This window comes from Phascolarctos cinereus, unplaced genomic scaffold (genome assembly GCF_003287225.1).
Source record: "Phascolarctos cinereus isolate Bilbo 61053 unplaced genomic scaffold, phaCin_HiC Scaffold_4;HRSCAF=312, whole genome shotgun sequence".
Lineage (NCBI taxonomy): Eukaryota > Metazoa > Chordata > Mammalia > Diprotodontia > Phascolarctidae > Phascolarctos > Phascolarctos cinereus.
In genome coordinates this window covers 618,100,069-618,115,734 of record NW_027555847.1, presented here as the reverse complement: position 1 = coordinate 618,115,734, position 15,666 = coordinate 618,100,069, and the positions used below count along the sequence as shown (strand labels likewise).

The 15,666-nt window shown below is 39.6% G+C and overlaps 1 protein-coding gene across 6 annotated transcripts in view; it reads left to right on the top strand.

Moving 5' to 3' along the window:
• The window catches only part of ENPP2 (ectonucleotide pyrophosphatase/phosphodiesterase 2), a 190,918-nt gene extending 175,475 nt beyond the window's left edge, over nt 1–15,443 (top strand). For 5 of the 6 annotated variants that reach the window (XM_078153710.1, XM_078153709.1, XM_020975540.2 and 2 more), the window contains 3 exons: nt 2,348–2,480; nt 6,682–6,838; nt 14,835–15,443. In XM_078153710.1, coding sequence (XP_078009836.1) covers nt 2,348–2,480; nt 6,682–6,838; nt 14,835–15,005 — 461 coding nt within the window. In that variant the 3' untranslated portion in view covers nt 15,006–15,443. The remainder of the gene's footprint in view (nt 1–2,347; nt 2,481–6,681; nt 6,839–14,834) is intronic. The other variant, XM_078153711.1, reaches the window with a different exon arrangement.
• Nucleotides 15,444–15,666: the final 223 nt, after the last annotated feature.

Here is a 15,666-nt window from a genome sequence, read left to right as displayed (position 1 = left end):
CCTAGCTGACCCCATGCTGTCTCTCATAGTAAGCAGAGGTAGCATAATGGATAGAGTGTTGGAAATCAGGAAGACATGAGTTCATATGCTGCCTCAGACATGGACTAGCTGTGTGACCCTGGACAAGTCATTTAATCTTGGTCTCAATTTCCTCATCCATAAAATGGGGGATAATAATAGTACCTATCTCTCAGGGATCAAATAAGGTAAGATTTGGGAAGAGCTTTGCAAACCTAAACATACTATATAAATGCTAACTATTGTTGTTGTTGTAATAGACATTTAATAAACATTTATTGCGTTGGAAATGAGAATATTGGTAAGAATACTAGACTTGGAGTCAAACAACATGGATTTGAATCAAGGCTCCATCCCTCACTAGCTGTGTGACCTTAGCTATGTCACTTAACTGAGTTTTCTTATCTGCAAAATATCAATAAAATATTTATACATATTTTGTTGTGAGAATAAAATAAGAAAATGTTTGAGACTATAAGCTCCTTGAGGGTTTTCCCCCTTTGTATATATACTACTTCATGTGGTGTGTTTCATACAAACTGATGCTTGACAAATATTTGTCCCTGAACTCTTAGTGCTTTATAAGCTGTTATCATTATCATCCCATGAATTCCTCCTCATATGATAGGACCAAAAGAGTCTCTACTTCACCTAAGTGATGTTATTTCTCTCATGAGCCTAGAGTTGAAACATTGTAGTTGATTTTTTTTCTCCCTTTGCATAAGCATTGATACAGAAATAGGAATGATAAAATTTCAGGATCTCTTATTTTGCTAAATCTAGTTTCATTCAGCATGCATGGGCATTGAGAATCCAAAGGCCAAAAAATTTAAAAAAAGCAATCCATGACTTTAAAGAGCTTATGTTCTATGAGGCAAAATAGAATACTGGCAGTTCTCTCTTCACATAAATTCCCATCATGCAAAATTGACTTCACCTAAAGAATTCTGAAAGAAATCTACATTTCAAAAAAACACCTAACTTAACTTTACTGTACAGTACTGTTCTCTCTCTTTCTCTCTGCTCCTGGCCCCAACTCGATACTCCATACCTCCCACCTCCTCCCCTACCCAAAAATATCCCAAATAACCAAAACCCTCCCTCATCCTCCAGAAGAATGGACAAGTGGAAAAAGCCTCTGGTGTTGTCAGATCAGGGGCTTGGCTTGAGACCTCCAGCCCCTAGAGAGGAAACTTTTGCCCCACTCCACCCACCTGCTCTGTGTCTGAGTGTCTATTATTGGGTACCCATGACTGCCCATTCTCTCCTGTCTGTGTTGGTGTTTGGCCCCCACATGTTCTTCATCTCAGTGCCTGGCTGGCTCTGGTGCTTCACGTTCCTCCTCCTGCTTTCACTTCTGTGTACCTGGCCCTCATTTGTCCTTGAACTGTGTGCCGGCCTACTCCCTTTGTGGGAGCATGGCCCCCTTTCTAACTTTCATCCATCTTTCCTTCCTCATTTCCTCCCTTCCAAGGGCAAATTTGCATTATGAGAAGATCTGTAGAACAGTCCACTTACTCAAAGTGAGAACTGCCTATAAATACACAGACAAGGAACTGAAAAGTGTATCTAACTTGGGGCTTACGTGGGTCAGATTCTGGCAGCCCCTTAAATCCTATTTCTTTGATTATTTTGTGCCCCACCCCCAGTTTCCTCTAAAATTCTCTAATTGTAACTCACGTAGCTCATGTCTAGGTCCACATATATGGGTAAAAGGATTGTCAGATCCTGTGCAAGGACTTAGACCCACCATGCATGCTGGATCCAGGACAATACTCATTTCACTCCACAGAAAATACGTACAACACAAAATGATATAACTCTCTTCCACCAGTGAATGCCCTTAGTTTTCTATTCTCAAAGCTCCACCCTATGGTTTGGACTTCTGTCAGAAGTAAATAAATAAGGTTAGGAAGGAGGTAAACCTCTTTCCATTGAACCTGCATCGTCTAGATAGCACACAAGGAAAATAGAGGCTAAAGTTCAGATTATCTGCGCCCCCAGAACATGGCTCAGTGTCTTATTTCTTCACCTGAGGGGCCACAAAGAATGCAGAGAGTATGAACAACTGAGGTGCGAGGGAAGGAGGGAAGGAAATCAAGAAAAACCTCATGCAGAAGTTACATAAGCTTTTATTTGAAGAAAGGAATTCTAACAAGTAGATGTAAAGAGGGAGTGAATTCCAGGTGTGGTAAATTCTGAGCTGCTGAAGGAAAATGTATTTGAACTAGAATTTTAAGTCAGTGATCTTTGGCACAATGAAATATGTTCCCAAACATTTGGTTAAAGTAGAAGCATTTTGCTCACTCAAGATTGTGTTCTTGCACAGGAATCTGGAATTATTTCCAAAGGGTTTTGGTGAAAAGATATGCAACTGAGAGGAATGGAGTCAATGTCATCAGTGGACCCATTTTTGACCATGACTATGATGGCTTACATGATACACAAGACAAGATTAAACAGTAAGACTCAAATTTTCCTTTTTTAGAATTGTATTTATTTAAATTTAGCATTAAATTTATTTTCATGTATCAATGAATTTTATTAACAAGTTTAATGATTATAATTATTTGACTAAGTTTAATAATTCATTTATATTTAATTATTTAATTTGCTTTACAATATACTTAGTTATTCAAATTAATTTACATTAATATTTAATTAAAATTATTAAAATTAGATTTCTGTATTTAAATTCCAAGAGGTCATTAAAGGTTATCTCTCAAATATTTGGGTAATAAAAAGAGACTGTGTTCTTGAAATCCTTCTCTCTGGATCTCTCCTCATTAGTTCTCCAGCTTGTAATTTCCTTTGACTCAAATACTGATTCAACAAATATATGAAGACAAGCCTGCTATTTACAATATAGAGGGCTAGGTGGTAGGGAAGATATAGAGATACACAAGACATGGTCCTCCTCTCAAGGAGTTTATGATCTAGTAAGAGAAATTAGATACAAACAGAAGTAAATATGATACGAATTGAAATATAAGTGCATAAGTAGTGTTATTAATAACACACCTTAATTATATATTATATCAATTATAATTGATAAGTGGCATTAGAGTAGATGAGATAGACAACTTCTAGCCACAGAGGATTAGGAAGGAAGGCTCCATGGAAAAGGTAGTAGGTGAGTGGATCTTTGAAGGGTAGGTGGTAAGATGAGACATGTCAACAAGCAGAGATGCATAGGAAAGGTGTTCTAGGTGTTAGGGAATAATATGAACATACTGTGTCCCAGGGGTGGGGAACCTGTGGCCCCAAAGCCACATGTGGTCCTCTAGGTCCTCAAGTACAGCCCTTTGACTGAATCCAAACTTCAAATCCAAACACAGAATATTTTGTTCTGTGAAGACATGAAATATTAAAGGCCCAGAGAAAGAAAGGCTTCCAGTGTTTGACTAGGCCCTTCATGGAGGACCTAAGGTACGACAGAGACAAAAGTTTTACAATATGGGAAAGCAGGCCTGGGTTACAGTTTGCTCTGGTAGAAGCATTGTCTACAGCTGTGAGAGTAATTCCACTGAAGTACAGTCTTGGCCCAGAGAGCAGGACTTGAGTAATAGGCTGAATTTACATGGAGGAAGTCTCATATAAGACTGGATGTAAGGGGAAAAAAAAGTTACCTAACAGATGTGTCTAAAAGTAAAATGGAAAGCCTTGGGAGAGGTAGAAGGTTCTCATTCATTAGAAGTCTTAAGCAAAGAACTAGATGACCACCTGCCTTTAAGTATAGTTTGGACTCGCAGATTCCACAGTTTTACTAATATTGGGTTTTGAGCTAAAATTAAGATGATGAGAGGGTGGTATTGTGGAAAGAGCACTGGATTTGGAGTCAGAGGAGGACCTTGGTTATAAGTCCTCACCCGGCTATTGCTACCTGTGTGACCTTGAGTGAGTTATTCAGCCTCTATTGGCCTCAGTTTCCTCACATGTCAAATGAGGGGAGTGGTTTAGTTGATCTCTAAGGTCTCAGCTCCCAATCTCATGATTACAGATTTGATTATCGGCCAATCATTTATTTCCTCAGAGAGAGTAGTGAAATTTGAAAAAGCTGCTATTTTCTTTTTTTGTGTGTGTGCTTGTTGGTGACCTTTTTATATCACTTAATTTTTTTTAATAACAAAACTATAGAAATAGACAATTTTTTTGGGGGGGGAGGGTATGTCTCTATCTCACCGAGATTGCAAGGGCAGCAGCCGCTGAGCCTGATCCCATTACTGATTGACATGAGAGTTTTGACCTGCTCTTTTTCTGACCTGGGTTGATTTGGCCTTTCTTAGGCAGCCTGGTAGTTGCCTGTTCCCAGATGCTTACCATATTGGTTCCACACTTGGTGTGGACATCCAATCTACTTAGCCTGCTGCATGCAGCTCAGTACTCCTAAGCTCAAGCAATCCACCAACCAAAGCCTCCCCAGTGGCAAGGATTATGGATGTGCACCACCAAGCCTAGTGGAATAGATAGTTTTATAAAGTTTTATATGCCAAGATAGTATGCTATGTATAGTACACTAACTGCTTAGTAGCACGCTAGGAAATATGAAGCAGGAAAAAAAGAAAAACAAATGATGGGGAAAGGAATGGTGCCCAGGCTTTATATAATTTATCTGAACCTTTTCACTCCACATCTAGTCCTCAATCCCTTATAGCCCTGGACCAAAGTTAAGATAATAAGATAACTGGTAAGTAGTAGTTAATTTATATAAATGTCTCTACTGCAAGAAAACATTTATACTTGAGACTGCAATCAAACAATCATTTAATAAACATTTATTAAGAACCTACTATGTGCCAGGGACTGTGCTAAGCACTGAGGATACAAAAAGATGCAAAAGATAGTCCCTCAAGGAGCTTATAATCAATCTAATGGTAAAAAAGCAACAGCATGCAAACAAATATAGGTTATAAGTAGGAAATAATTACAGGGGAAAGGCATCAGAATTAAGAAGGTTTGGGAAAGGGTTCAAGGAAAAGACTTTATGATTAGGGCTTAAAGGAATCCAGAGACTTTCATCGTAGGATCCTCAGATTATAGATCTAAAGCTGAAAGGGATTTCAGATTGTCCAAACTCACACAAGTAGCCAGTTGCAGAGGCAGAATTTGAACCCAGGTCCTGTGATTCCAGAGCTTGTGCTCTTTGCATAGGAAACCACATACTCTCCTTCAATTCTTATCTACTTCCTGTTAGATTTGGACCTGGGAGAAGTCATAGAGATAATTTAGTTCAACCTGGCCATTTTTTGGATGGAGAAACTGAGGCCCTAGAGGTGAAGTGACTTTCTCAAAGTCAATTAAGTAATTGGACTCAGAAGTAATAAAACCAGAACCCAGGGATAAACCCAATTCCTATGAGTCTAAATTGAATGTTCTTAATTGTTTTGAAGACATTTGGATTGTTGTAGGACTCTCAGAGAGAATAGCTGAATCCATGTATCACAGGGTCTGCCAATGCAGTGTGTTTGTCCATTTCTTTTGAAAGGAAGGGGATGAACATATGTCTTCTATACTAGGTCAGTAAACACACAGGAGACCATTAAGGGAATCATGCAAATGAGAAAGCTAATTAATAAAAGCACCTACCTCACAGGGTTGCTGTGAAGATCAAATGAATGTATTTGTAAAGTGCTTAGCACAGTACCTAGCCCACAGGAAGAGCTATTATAAATGCTTCTCACCTTCCCTTCCCTCCCTAACTACCATGGATCTTAGCTAGGGTCAACCCAAAGGATTCATTCTCCCCTTTCCCCTCATCTTCCACTCTCTGGATAATTTAATTGATCAAACAGTTTCTAAAGGACTGACTGGATGCAAGTCAGGGGGGATACAAAGAGAGTAACAAAGCTTGGCCCTCAAGGGAGGTTATACCATACTGAGGGAATTTAATATAAGCACAGGGAATTATGGATAAGATAATTCGAGGAGAGGGAGAATGAACAATAGCTGGAGGGATCAGGGCAGATGTGGCATAGATGGCTCCTGAGCTGAACCTTCAAAGCTGATCAGGATTGTAAGGGGTGGAGATGAGGAAAGAGTGTGTTCTAATCATGGGGCACAACTTGGGCAAGTTGCAGAGTAAGGAAATGGAATGGTGAGTTTGGAGAAAAGCTAGTTGTGTAGTTTGCCTGGAATGTAGAGTATGGGGCCGGAGTGGGGGTTATGAGAAACAAGGCTAGAAAGATAGGTTGGCGGAGCTGGTGGAGAGCCTTGAATCAATCTGTTAGACAGCTAACATTTATTAAGCATCTACAGTGTTCAGACATGGCACCAAGTGCTGGAGATACGAAGAAAGGCAAATGACAGTCTTTGTTCTCAAGGAACTTACAGTCTAATGGAGAGATCACATGCAAGCAACTAAGTACAAACGAGTTATAGACAAGGTACACTGGAGATGATCAACAGAGGTATGGTAGTAGCACTAATAAAACTTTTTGCAAAAGGTAGGATGTTAGCTGAGACTTAAATCTAAGAGGCAGAGATGAGGAGGTACAGAGTTCCATGCATGAGGGACAGCCAGGATGAGCCGCTGTATTTTAACTAACCCCCTTGTCTGCAGATGAGAAATGATCTTACCATGTGTGGGAGTTAATCTTAGTGTCTTGGCTGTTGTTAGAGAAGGAAGATTATGTGTCATTTTTAAAAAAAATTTTCCTCTACCAGACATGTTGAAGGAAGCTCCATTCCAATCCCCACTCATTACTACAGCATCATTACGAGCTGCCTGGATTTCACTCAACCTGCTGACAAGTGTGATGGCCCCCTTTCAGTCTTTTCTTTCATCCTTCCTCACCGGCCAGACAATGAGGAGAGCTGCAATGTGAGTACAAAGGGATGCTAGGGCACTGGGCATGGACCTTCCACCAACATAAACATCACCTCATGAGTTTTCAACAGGCAGCTTGCCAGGGTGGAAATATTCTCCAGCTTTTACACTGCTTTTAATGGTTTTCAGATGGCTTTTGCCTAAACTATCTCATTTAATCAAACCTGATGAGGTATTATCTGCATTGTACAGGAGAGGAAATGGAGGCCCTGAGAGGTTAAGAGACTGTCTTTCATTGATTCTAGGCAGATCTTGTATGTACTTCGTTCCTTCTACATTGTCTCTTCCATTAGATTGGGAGCTCTTTAAGGGCTGGAACTGTTTTTGCCTAGCCCATAGTAAACACTTCATAAATGATTGCTGACCAGCTAACCTCAGTGTCACACATCTAGCAAGTGGAAAGGTAGGATTTCAATCCAGATCTTTTGATTTCTAATCCAGTCTTTTAGGGATTGCCTGTCAAGATGATGGTGCTGATTTTTATGATGATAATGATGGTTGTGGTGGCTAGTGTCATTTCTATACTGCTTTGACATTTGGGGATCATTCTATATATTTTATCTCTTATCTCACATCATGCAGTGCAGTCCCTTAATAAATGCTTGCCATGCCAAACCTCTGAGGTAGCTGCTATTATTAACCCCGCTTTATAGATGAGGTAACTAAGGCTCAGAGAAATTAAGTGATAATGCCTAGGACCATATAAACGTTACCCAATGCAGGATCAGAACCTTGGTCTTCCTGACTTCAAGTCCAATATTCTATCCACTGTGCCACAATGCCTCTCTAAGCATTAGAAAAGAATGACTGAATTATAGCAAATGTCCATAGCAGTAAAAGCTGCCAGCAAATTCTTGGATTGTGCTTCTGTTTGGACTCCTATTCCCCAAGCTAATTATTCAAGAACTGTGCTTAAACAAACAAACAAACAAACTCCTCCTTTAATAAATGAAGAGATATATTTGAGTTTCCCGAGTTTTGCATTGTACGCCCAAGGATCAGGCTCAGTAAACACTCTCATGAGCTCATAGTACTAATCAGGGTAGGATGTTGGTCTTCAGTTGTAAGGCTTCCAGCACCAGCTCAATTGCTAGTCTGAACCCAGAGCTTAGGGTATGAGAACCCAAAGGAAAACCATTGAAATGAAGCTGACCTGTCATCTCAGCTCTCCTGAAGAGAAAAAAAACAAAACAAAACCAGAAAAACAGCTTGAGAAAATGAATTGGATTTATCCTGAACTGCCATGATCTCAGATGGCAGTCGTATGGGCAGGAAATGCCTTTTTACCTTGTGGCTACCCATTCAGATGTTTGCATTTACAAAAATTAAAACTGATGAAAATGAAAATCCAAGGACTGTATTGAGAACCCCCATCCCCATCCAGGGGGTCTGTTCTATGGGGATGTCTATTCTAAAGGAAACCTGGGCTAGCTTGAGACACTCTTTTTGTAAATGGCACTATTTCCCTGAGTACCAGATGTAACCTTCCTGGGAGAACTATATTTAGCTTTGTCCTTCCTCCTGAACCTCAGTACTCTAGGAGAAGATAGGAGCAGGGGGAGAGAAGAGCCCTTAATTTCCCCAGACTGCAAAAATATTCTGCATATTTATGCTTTTTGACCTGGAGCTGCCCAGGGCCAGCTTCCTGAATCAACACCCTCATGCTACATATTTAGCATTGGCACTGGTGAGCCCTCGTTCCCAATCCAGGTCTGTGTGGGCTGAAGCTTTCCGAGAAATTCAAGTTCCCAGGCTTCAGTTCAGAGTTCAATAAAGCCACTGAGGAGGAAAAAAGTGTGAGCATTTGAAGTTTTAAGCCCTGGGACATGTAGGACTTCATCTCTTTTGAGCTATTGGCCAGCTTTTAAGAAGCTGTTGGGGGTTTTCTTCTATAATAATCTAAGAACCTCACACTGCTGCTCTTTCCTACTCTAAGAGAAGGAGAGAGAAAGTGAAGAGAGAGAGAGAAAATGAAGAGAGAGAGAGAGAGAGAGAGAGAGAGAGAGAGAGAGAGAGAGAGAGAGAGAGAGAGAGAGAGAGAGAGAGAGAAAGAGAGAGAATATGTGAATGTTGTTGTTTTATGGAAGGCCATTGTCTCTCTGGTATTATTTCTATTTTCTAATTAGTCATGATGTTGATTGTGTGTTTTGGGACATCTGAATTCCTTCTGACAGTAAAACTTGTGCCAAACCTCAGTAATTGTGAACTAGCTGGGACAGAAGAGAATTCATGTCTTTCCTTGACTGTTTCTGACCAAACCTACTCCACCAGTGGATTGGGGGCCAAGTTCTCCAGAAGCTTCTGAGAATCTGCTTTAAATGGGAGCCATACAAATGAGCACATTCCTCCAAGTTGAGGTCAAGGAAGAAGCAGATGGGGAGTGGTGGTGCAAAGAAAATTCACCTTGCCTGCCAGCAAAGAGGAATTATTAATAATAAATTATGAATTAATAATTAAATCTAAACAGGGGCCCATTAAACACTTATTCCCATTGGGAAGTTTCCTTAGGAACCAACTTCCTGGTTCTTCCTGCTTTTCAATATTTGTACTCCTTGGTCATGGGGAAGCAGTCTGTCAATAAGCATTTATCAAACACCTACTATGTGCCAGGTACTATGCTAAGCGCTAGGTATACAAAGAAGAGCAACAGATAGTCCTTGCCCTCAGGGAGCTCACAGTCTGATGGGGGAGACAACATGTAAATAACTATGTACACGCAAGCTGTATTCAAGATAAATAGGAAATAATCAACAGAAGAGTAATGATAATAACGACGATGATGATGATGATGGTGAAATGCAATTTACACACTGGCCTTGGAGTTAGGAAGAGCAGGGTTCTAGTCCTGTTTCTGATTCATGCTGGCTGAGTGCCCAAGGTAACAAAGACTAGATATTATAGAGCAGTTGCCAAGCCATCTGCATTGGTAAGGGGGATAGGGAGGTCCTCTCTATCAGTTCCCAACACTACTGTGTAACAGATCTGGCCAAAAATAATAGTAATGAATAACTACAATAATAGGTCATTTAGTCAGCCAACAAACATTTATTAAGCCTAAGGTCCTGAACTAACTGCTCAGGATACAAAGAATGGCAAAAACAGATTCTGCCCTCAAGGAATTTATTTTCTAATGGGGGAGACAACAGATTAATAATTAGCAATTAACATTTTAATGTTTCCAAAGCATATGATGATTAGAACGCTAGATTGGCTAAGGGCCGGAAGACAAAGATTGGAGTCCAGCTTTGATACTTCCCACTGGTGTGACTAATGACAAGTCTCTTAACCTCTTTCCATCATACTTCTCCATCTGTAAAATGGGTAAATTATTACATGTCCTTATTCTCTCATGGGATTATTATGAGGACTGGACTTTGTCAATTTTTGAGGGCTAATGTGAGCATCATTACTTCATTTGATGATTCACTAGAAAAATAATTAAACCCCAGTGTTCAACCTAACCACTGGAGAGCTTTAGGTGAGTTGAGAATATCCCAAGTCTTAGAGAATTTACTGCAATTAATCCAGAAATTCAGTCCTTCTCATTTGGGGAATCATAATCTCGATACTTTTATGATTTGTACCACAGTAATAATTCAGGAACAGCAGCCTTTTTCTGCCTCTATAGAAAATTGTGTGCATATGAATGTGTGTGTGTGTGTGTGTGTGTGTGTGTGTGTGTGTGTGTGTGTGTGTGTATGAAGGGGGTGGGGAATAAGAGAGTTCTGTGAAACATATTCCCTGTAATTTGTAGTAAGACAAGAGCATGCCTCAAGGCAAATAACCACAAGAAACATACTATGCTTATGCTAAATGTAAACAGTGTTTACTGTTTTCTTCAGATAAAATTGACAGCAAGGTTTTTTGAATCGTCTTGTGATGCCAATAAGAGTTATTGTGTTGCTGGGTCTTTCTCCAGGTCTTTGGGTATCTCCCAAGTGTCTGTCCTTGACCCTCTTCTTCTTTCCTCCTACTTCTTACATGTTGATTTTATCATCTTTGTGCAGATGGTTCTCAGATCTATTAAAGCAGCCCTAGCCTCTCTCCTTGCATCACCAGCTGCCATTACGTAACTGGACCTGGATGTCCCATAGACCTCTCAAATTCTGCGTGTCTGAAACAGAACTCGTCGTCTTTTCCGTAAAGCCTTCCCCATTACTGTCAAGGGCACCATCATCCTCTGGGGTCATCCAGATTCACAAACTCAGGTTCTTCATTAACTTCTCACTTGTACTCATTCCACGCTGCCAACTCATGTTGTTTCTGTCTTCACAAGATCTCTATCTCTGCTCTCACAGCCAGTCCCCTGGCACAGGCCCTTATCACCTCACACCTGAACTATTGCAGTTGCCTTTTGGTTATCTCCCTGACTCTAGTCTATCCGTACTAACCTATTCTCTAAAGCACAGGTCTGACCGTGCCTCCTCCCTTATTTAATAAACTCCAGTGGTTCCCTGTTGCCTCCAGAATTAAATATAAAGTCCTCTGTTTGACATTTAAAGCCCTTTGTAACTTGACCCTTTCCTACCTTTCCAGTCTTCTTCTTGTTCAGCCATGTCTGATTCTTTGTGACCCCATATGGGGTTAAAGATATTGGAGTGGTTTGCCATTTCCTTCTTCAGTGCATTAAGGCCAATAGAGGTCTGTCCAGGGTCACACAGCTAGGTAGTGTCTAAGGCCGGATTTGAACTCAGGTCTTCCTGACTCCAGGGCTGGCACTCTATCCACTGCGCCACCTAGCTGCCTCTCGATTTCTCTTATATTGTCTCTTATTTACTCTATGATCTAACAGTATTGACCTTATTGCTATTCCTCATACATATGATACTCCATCTCTGACTTTATCACTTTTCATTGGCTATCCTCCATTCCTAGAACGTTCTCCATCCTCACCTCTGCCTCCTAGGTTTCCTGATTATTTTAAAAGACTTAGCTCCAATCCCATCTTCTGCAGGAGGCCTTTCCTAGTCCTGCTGTGCCTTCCCCACTACCCTCCTACCCCCAAGAATGATTTCCTTCCCTCTGAGATTAATTTCCACTTGTACTATATTTTTAGTATGTTGTCTCTCCTTGAATATGAATGTGAGCTCCTTGAGGGCCAGGAATCATGTTTTTGTTTTGTCCTTTCTTTGCATCTTCAGAGTTTAGCACAATGCCTGGCACACAGTAAGGACTTAATAAGTGGTTGTTGATTGGATGCTTAGGAATTAGGTATAAATAGTAATTGGTTCATGAAATCAAGTCTCAAGCCTCAAATGAGCATTGTCAGACACAAGACATAGTCCTAGATGTGAAAGGGTTGGCAGTACCATCTGTTACCATCATGCTATCTGCCCTTCATCAATGGAACTGTCCCTTTCCTTTTTTTTTTTCCATTTTGCTCTAAACATAGATTTAAAAGTCTTTTTCTTTGTTACCCATGAGAATTTTTATAAAGCTTACCTAATACTAAATTTCAATCTTGCCAGAACTTTTCTGTATTTGTCTGTGGTGTTGTGTTCCTTCTGCCATTTTTTGAATATATGCTTTTAAAATCAGAGCTCATTTGAGAGAGTTCCCTGTATTTCCACATTGGTTCCTATTGATGAAGCAGTTAGGTGATGCACTGGATAGACCATTGGGCCCCGAGTCAGGAAGACCTGAATTTCAGTCTGGTCTAAGACACTTACTAGCTGAGTGACCTCAGGCAAATTATTTAACTTCTGTTTGCCTCAGTTTTTTCAACTGCAAAATGGGAATAAAATAGCACCTAATTTCCTGGGACATTGTAAAGATTAAATGAGATAATAATGTAAAGTGCTTAGTATTGTGCTTGGCACATAGTAGGTGCTATATATATATATATGTATATATATATGTATATGTATATATATATACATATATATATATATATACATATATATATATATATATATATATATATATACTAGCTTTGATGATGATGATGATGTCTTCTTACTTTTCCCTTAGTCATTCATGATCATATTGTCACAGGACCTTGTTTTTGAGAGCTATAATTCTTTTTGAGCCCTAGTCCCTCAAGCCATGGGTAGGAGAGGCAAGTGGGAATATTCCTATGAAGCGTAATCTTAGAAAAGTTCAGTGACTTGCCTGTGATCACATAGTTAATGAGCAACAGAGCAAAGGCTTGAAACATAATAACCTTGTTTCAGATCCAGTGATTTCTCCACAGACACACTACCTTTTGTCACATGCAATGCTTCTTGGATCTTTGAGTCACACATTATTGCCCTTAGTAGTTTGATCCTGAAGTTTTTGCCGTAAAAATGTTTTCGTTGTATACGTTTCCTTGTCCCAAAGGACACATTTCTCATCTGCTTCTCCCATCCCAACCCCAACTTTGGCATTTAGGATTCTGCTTTGAGAAATCAAACCCTTAGTCATTAATAATTTAATGTCACCCTTAAAAGAGATTCCCAGTAGAGTGCTCCACAGATCTGTGATTGTCCTGTGTTTTTTTTTTTTAACAATTTTATTAATGTTCAGGATGAAGGCAGAAAAAGCACATATCCAATTTGCAAGTGAGCCGAAGCTGAACGGTATAGCAAATATACTGCATGATAAAATCAGGATTTAAAAGACCTCAACAACCTACAACATTGGGGGCATATCTCATAAAATTTAATAGTGATAGATGCAAAGTCTTACACTTGGGTCCAAAAACTCGTTTATACAAGTATGAGGTGGGGAGGTATGGCTACACACCAGGGATTAATGTGCTAAGTACTTGATAGGAGTTCAAAGTGTGATACGGCAACATAGGCTCTCAGACTCCATTGAGAGAAGTACAGTGTTAAGAGTAGGGAAATGATGGACCCATTGTATATTTTCTTGGCACATCTAGAGTACTACATTCAGTTCTGGGTGACATATTTTAGCAAGGACATTGTTATGCTATCAAGTGTCCAGAGGAGGACGACTATGATGGTGAAGGGTTTTAAAATCATGCCCTATTAGGGTAGGTCTAAGGATTGGGAGATGTTTAGCCTAGATCAGAGAAGATAGGAAGGGACATAATAAATACTTGAAGGACTATCACAGGGAGATTAGACTTGTTCTGCTTGTCTGCAGAAGTTAAATTTGAAACAATGGGTAGAAGCACTGGAGAATCAGATTTATATGTGGAGAAAAATTCCTGACAATTAGTCTATGAGCAAAGTGCAATGTGCTGCCTTAAGACTCAATGGATTCCGCCTCATCAGAGGTCTTCATGCAAAGGCCAAATGATTATTTCTTGGGCACGTTGTAGAAAGGGTATTTGTTCAAATATATATTAGATTAGATTGCTTCTCATGTTCCAGCACAGATGGCTTCTTCTGTCTCTTCCAACTCAGAGATTCTTCAGATATATTATTATATAACTTTTGCATGTATTAATTCATTCTCTTCATGTTCTTATCAAAAGGATGATGCTGAATCAATCATTCTGAAAAATGTAGAATGCACATTTGTATTTTCATGTGTTGGTCAAGTGCCCTCGTTAATTCTCTTTGTAAAATAGAAGAACTCTTCAGATTATTTACGTATATGCTGTACTATTCCGATCTGACAGCTCTGTAAGGGGAAAAATGTGAATTCTTTGGGGGCATTTGGGTTTTCTAATTTTGATTTATGTCCTGAGCAATCATTAAGTTGAATAGCCGCACACACCACATGTCTCATTTATTTGGTACAACTAATTGCTGTTGAAAATATTTACAGTGGAGGGTAGGTATTTGTGGGGCCTTTCTGACAGGACTGTGGTACAGAGAAAGAAGGGAGTGTGTGTGTGTGTGTGTGTGTGTGTGTGTGTGTGTGTGTATGTGTATGTATGTATGCATGCATGCCCTACAAGGGAGATGGAGGGAGTGCATTGGCTATGGGCCTAGAAGTGTGTAGAGGTCATTTGTGGAGAACCATCAAGAAACATTTCCTTTGGAAAATTCTGAATTCAGAATGTGGCTCATGCAAAGTTGCATTTCTCTTGTAGAGCTCAGAAGAGGAATCCCGGTGGGTTGAAGATCTCTTGAAGATGCATACTGCCCGAGTGAGAGACATTGAGCAACTCACCAGTCTGGATTTCTTCCGAAAGACCAGCCGCAGCTACCCTGAAATCTTGTCCCTAAAGACATACCTGCATACATTTGAAAGCGAGATTTAACTTTCTTGATCTTTCTCAGTGTAACCCTTTATCAACTGGTGTATATTTTTATATTGTTTTGTATTTATTAATTTGAAACCAGGACATTAAAAAAGTTAGTCATTTGGATCCTGTACCAAATCTGACATATTAAGCTCAAGTGTCGCCACTGTTTTTCTCTAATGCTTGATTTAGATAGGCTTACATTTTGAGTAGAGCTTGTGATACGGCAGTTTGAGTTTTTAGTGGAAGCTTCTGAATGGTCCTGCAGGATTGAGATTTGCATTGAGGAAATATTAATTTTCTAGTGCACAGTCACCACATTTATAGTTCTGTACTGTATCGAAATACTGAACTTGTAAAGTTACATTCATTTACTATTAACGATGACAGACATATTTAAGCCTTATAGACCAATCTTAAATATAATAAATCACACATTCAGTTTTTTATGTTTTACATGGCTTTGATTTCACTCTTGAATTGAGCTGTAAATTAGAGGGTGCTTTAAATGGTCATACACGTATAGAACTCACTTCTAATTCTTGGGCCTCATCCTTTTTGGGTGCAATCCCCACGGTCACTTGGATGTTTCTTTCATCCAAACACAATTATCTGCATGGGATAATTTAAATATAAATTTATTATGTATATAATTTATATGTATAATATAATATATAGA